Source organism: Magallana gigas, chromosome 1 (assembly GCF_963853765.1).
Source record: "Magallana gigas chromosome 1, xbMagGiga1.1, whole genome shotgun sequence".
NCBI classification, from domain to species: Eukaryota; Metazoa; Mollusca; class Bivalvia; order Ostreida; family Ostreidae; genus Magallana; species Magallana gigas.
This window is the reverse complement of record NC_088853.1, coordinates 72,402,657-72,408,656: the sequence shown is the minus strand read 5'-3', so window position 1 is coordinate 72,408,656 and position 6,000 is coordinate 72,402,657. Positions and strand designations below refer to the sequence as shown.

The 6,000-nt window shown below is 36.7% G+C and overlaps 1 protein-coding gene across 1 annotated transcript; it reads left to right on the top strand.

Annotated features, from left to right (window-relative positions):
• The first annotated feature begins 850 nt into the window (after positions 1-850).
• On the top strand, positions 851-4,689 carry LOC136276246 (uncharacterized). Its single transcript, XM_066087741.1, has 3 exons — positions 851-2,512; positions 2,889-3,824; positions 4,595-4,689. Exons 1-3 carry the CDS (start codon positions 868-870, stop codon positions 4,687-4,689), a joined length of 2,676 nt encoding a protein of 891 aa, XP_065943813.1. The 5' UTR covers positions 851-867.
• Positions 4,690-6,000: the final 1,311 nt, after the last annotated feature.

Genomic DNA, 6,000 nt, shown 5'->3' with positions numbered 1-6,000 from the left:
GAGAGAGAAAAAGTAAGTTTAATGAAGAACGTCAGAGATAGTGAGACAAAGAGAGCAAGGGTACATGTTTAACAGAAAATTGAATGCGATAGAGAGATATGATAAGAGAAACAAAGATAAAGTACATATTTTGGAGAGAGGGAGAAAGAGAGCAAGAATACATGTTAAGGAGAGAGAGAAAGAGAGAGAGAGAGAGAAAGAGAGAGAGAGAGCGCAATGAATGTATGATACAGATAGAAAAAAAATAGAGAGGGAGAAAGTCACCAATGTTTAGCAGAGAATGTCAGAAAGAGATTTTTTAGAGTTTCAACAACAAATTATCTACTGGTTGAGTGTTTTTATATCTGATGATAATAGGCCATTATTTGTCTATGAATGTCTATGAAAATATATTATTATTTCAAAATAAAGTCTGGTTTAAATTGATATATTCCTTGCACACAAAATTATATTATATATTATTATACTTTCATGTTAAATACTAAAATCTGATTGGTTAAGACGCAGTTGATAATTTGTTCTATTACTTTCAACGTTAGCAACACACTTAGCAACGTGTAACACAACTACTTGTTACATGCGCGTAAATTATGCGCGTACGGTTCGCCGTATAATTCACGTCATTTCTATATAAAAGCAGTAAAAAAATTATCTTTAATTAAGACATTCAGTATAAAAAAATAAATTGTGCCTGTGTGGGAGGATAACAGTTGTCAATTTCAACTGTTACCCTCCCAAACAGGCACTATTTATATAATGATATTGTATAGATTTATTTAATCATTAAATAGTTTTGAAAGAATGTGGTTGACATAATTCTAAAACACTTTATTTTTATTTGACAGGTTGTGATTTAAAGATATAGACATGGACACAGCAAGCTCCACATATAGTACACATCAGTGTTCAAAGTGTCCAGGGGACACAGAGTACCATTGTGTATCGTGTCCATGTGATCTGTGTCCCCAGTGTAAAGATAACCATGTAAAAGATCTCAAAACAATAGACCATGATGTTGTGTCACACCGTGATAAAATCAACTACATTCCAACACAGGAGATCTGTGTGAGACATACTGGCCATGTTTATATAAAGTACTGTGAAGCTTGTCAAGTTCCCGTCTGTTTCCACTGCAGAAAACACAGAACCCACAGACAACTTGATGTTAAAACAGCCTATAAAACAAAGCGACAACAACACAGAGAAACCATTCACACCATCAGAAGTGAGGCTCTCTTTTACAGACCTGTTCTCCTGCCACGAATCAAAACTGATTTCAAAACCTGTCACACAGAATTCTCCCTCTATCAATCAGAGATGTTAACAAAGGCCCAGACACTGAAGAATGTCATTAACAAAGTGAGAAAAGATTTGAAGTACCATGTGTTTTGTGACTTTAATTTAAAACACAGATGTTTAAAACAGATGATAGAAATGAGCAGACATATTGTCAGCCTTCAGCAATATGAACACAGATATGTACAGCCAGCATTCACATTCTGTGCACTACAATTCCTCTCCTCCATAAAGAAAGCCCTCCCCCAGATACATCTTACACTCCACACCAGCCAGCTCTCCATGACTGAGTCACTAAACAAGGAGGATGTGATGGAGTCACTGAGTGCAATCCAAATCACAGAGAGAGGAAACCGACGCGTAGGAAACCAGTGTCTGCTGAAACTGACGTCTGGTGCTGAGTTCCATCAATCTCTCACACTGACAGGTGTTGATTGTTGTTATCACATTTCCTGTGTGACATCAGACCGGGTCTGGGTCAGTGATGATGAAAACAATTTCATATTGACAGACACAACAGGTGCCCCTCTACATCGTGTGGAGGATTCATGTAGTGGGTTTGGATTACACACAGTGAACAGTGATAGTGAACTGATTTATATAAATAAAAATTATAACATCAACAAACTGTCAAAGGATAGGACAACAACCACCACATTTATAGAGACAACAGACTTTACATGGAGACCACGGTGTGTGTACTGGTCCCCGTCCACTGGGGATCTACTGGTCGGGATGTATAGAAAGAAACCAGAGACAGGCAAGGTAACCCGGTACAACCAGTGTGGACAACTCACACAAACCATACAGAATGACTACACAGGTATGGGACTGTATAGAGAACCTATCTATATAACAGAGAACAACAATGGGGATGTTATGGTGTCTGACTATGATGATGCTGTAGTGGTGACAGAGCGTGGAGGAAGACATCGTTTCTCCTACACAGGACCTCCATCGGGATCAGGACTAAAGCCATGTGGAATCTGTACTGACCCGCTGTCACACATCCTGGTGTGTGATGGTGGAACCAAAACAGTACAGATGTTAGACAGGGACGGTCAGTTCCTGTCACATCTACTGATAAGACCATCAGGGATATTCTCACCATGCAGCCTGAGTTATGATGTCAACACTCACCGTCTCTGGGTCGGATCAGAGGACAACAACACGGTGGTTATATACAGGTATATCACCAGACAGGACGCTCTGACAGGTAAGTCTGATTCATTATCATTGTAAATTATATGATATGTAGTTACAAGTCAGACATATATAGAATGTGCTTTTTATCACTTGTCATTAAAATGTAAGAACATATTTGTTTATAGACAGTCAATATCAAATGCATTTAATGAGATGTAAGTGATTACTTGTCTTTAATTGATCAATTACTTAGATACATGAATATATTGATAATTTCCTGATTAAAAAATTTATTAGATACCTTTACCAGTATATTTTTGTTATTAATTAATAACGGTTCTGTATTAATACATTAACAAACAAACATTGCTGTAACATTCATTATACATGATGTGATGTTTGTAATCAATCAGTTCCATCTGACTGTTTGTGTCTGATGTTTGTAGATCTGAATCCAGCAACTGCTGATGTGATGGAGTCACTGAGTGAAATCCAAACCACAGGGGCAGAAAAACCACAGCAAGGAAACCAGTGTCTGCTGAAACTGATGTCTCCCCCCGAGTTACTTCCCTCTCTCACAGTGACAGGTGTTGGTCGTTGTTATCACATTTCCTGTGTGACATCAGACCGGATCTGGGTCAGTGATCATAGAAACAATTTCATCTTGACAGACACAACAGGTGTCCCTCTACATCGTGTGGAGGATTCATGTAGTGGTTTTGGATTACACACAATGAACAGTGATAGTGAACTGATTTATATAGATAGGAATTATAACATCAACAAACTGTCAAAGGATGTGAAAACAACCACCACATTTATAGAGACAACAGACTCTACATGGAGACCACGGAGTGTGTACTGGTCCCCGTCCACTGGGGATCTACTGGTCGGGATGTATAGAAAGATTACAGAGTATTCAGGGAGAGGCAAGGTAACCCGGTACAACCAGAGTGGACAACTGACACAAACCATACAGAACGACACTAGAGGACTGGGACTGTATAGAGCACCTTACTATATAACAGAGAACAACACTGGGGATGTTATGGTGTCTGATGATGATGCTGTAGTGGTGACAGAGCGTGGAGGAAGACATCGTTTCTCCTACACAGGACATCCATCAGGATCAGGACTAGTTCCATGGGGAATATGTACTGACCAGCTGTCACACATCCTGGTGTGTGATGTTACAACCAAAACAGTACATATGTTAGACAGGGACGGTCAGTTCCTGTCACATTTAATGATAAGACCATCAGGGATATTCTCACCACGGAGCCTGAGTTATGATGTCAACACTCACCGTCTCTGGGTCGGGTCATGGAACAACAACACGGTGGTTATATATAGGTATATCACCAGACAGGACGCTCTGACAGGTAATTCTGAGTCATTATCATTTACATTAATTAGATATAGATAACTAAGACACATAGTCCGTGTTAATTATCAGTCAATAAGATACATGTGAGACATGTTTATCTGTGTGATTGTTTGTTAATATAAACAGCTCATTGTTACAGGGTTAGCTGTATTTATTTCATCAATTAGATAAACATGTCATTGTATTTAGTAAATTAGAAAAAAGGTCATTGTAAATAATTTTGTGTGACACATTTATTTGTAATTATTTATTTTATTAATTTAATTAATTGGTTTGAAGTTTAAACTGATAACAATGACACATATTTACCCTTGTGTGTCTGTCTGTCCGTCTGTCTGTCTGTCCATAACAAAAATTTCTTTCGCATTTTTCTCATTAGCTATTCATTGTTTTTAAATTTTAACACACTCTTTGTTAATATGTTTGTACCAATCGGGCATCAACTTCCGGTTACAGTCAATTGTATTTATTTGTAGCCTAAATTTTTAAACAAATATTCATAAAAGATTTCTCATCAACTTCTCATTGCAGATGCTTGATACTTTACACCCTCTTTGTTTAGGCATGCCATATGTTGGGATCTATTTTTGTACAAATGGGACGTCAACTTTGCTTATTTTGTATATTTACATCAGAGCGGGGGTATTACTAGTGAGCATTGGCTCACAGATATCTTGTTTTGCTGGACTTGTCCTCATATGAGTAATATCATTTTGGTGTTGATCATTAACTACATCATTCATTAGTTTATTCTGTTTCATGTAGATGGGCCAATTTTACCTGACCATGAGGGGAGAAAAAAGAACACCTTCCTTGAAAGCCTTACAGAGGAAGGCAGAAAACAGACATTGGCTACATAGACCACTTATTGCAATATGATGTCTTTATCTTCAAGTACGCACTGACCCGAGTCAGTCATGTCACCTATTGTAATTGGTCTTTGTCCGTCGTCATCTGGTGTCCGTCGTGCGTCTTTCCTTTACAATTTTACATTTTTAACTTTTTCTTGAAAACTATACGGTCTATTGTCACCACTTTTGGTTTGAAACTTCTCTTGAATAAAAAGAATATGAAATATGAAAATTATGACCCTCATGGTCCTATGGGCGGGGCATAATATCCAAAAAAGGCCATATTTTTTTAATTCTCTGCTCTTTCTATCAAAATATTAACTTTTTGTAAGGGTATAGATGATGTGAGATTTCTCCGACTCTTGAACCCCCCCCCCCTTCATTTTCATGAATAAATATATCGAACAGCAACAAATAAAAGCAGGTTGACAGTCAGAGGAGTCTTGGATTAGAGAGTGAACTACAAAATGAAGCTTAGAATACTAACATGAGACTCTCTGACTTGTCAGTTTAAGGGCCATGGTACTCAGGTGATTGTCAAGGCATGTGTGCCTCTTGTCAAATAGTACTCACAGAGCAGATGAAATGCATTTTGAACCATATTTTAATGTTTTTCATGTATAGGGACAAATATTTAGATCCTAGATTTTGTGGAAGACCAAGTACTTATAAATTTGAAGAATTGATGTCAGCGTTTATTTGTTCATAAGATGTCTGAATCAGCCGGTCCTCCTTTTGTATTTGTATTTTTTTTTAAAATAATTTATATTCTACCTCTGACATTTTATCAAAAAATGTAAACTTTGTGTATGATTGTGCCCATGGGAAAAGGACCCTTATGACATTTTATCACATTTTCAGATTTTTATGGATGTATACCTATAATTTGTCAGAAGATTAAAGTTTGTGAAGTTTCATGAAGATCGAATAACTATAAATAAATTTATTTGGCTTTAAAAGTTATAGATTTTTTTACCTACATGTATGATGTTGTTCACCTTGCCACTTACGTTATGATCTTATCAACATCATTTCCATGTTAAATATAATATGGCCCCATTGGTTTATTTGTTAATCATTACCAATTTTTTTGATAACTTATTAATAACTTAAAATAATAATAATGCATTCATATCAATGCATATTTTTTTTTACACAATCCGTGCACATTTGTTACATGGGTTATTTGTCGACACGTGATTAAACAAACACGTTACACAGATGGTTTCGTGTCCGGTTTTTTGTACACAGCGTGATCAATTTCCGGCTATAGTTTTGGGCACATCAATGATAATTTCAGATGAAATATATTTAATTTAA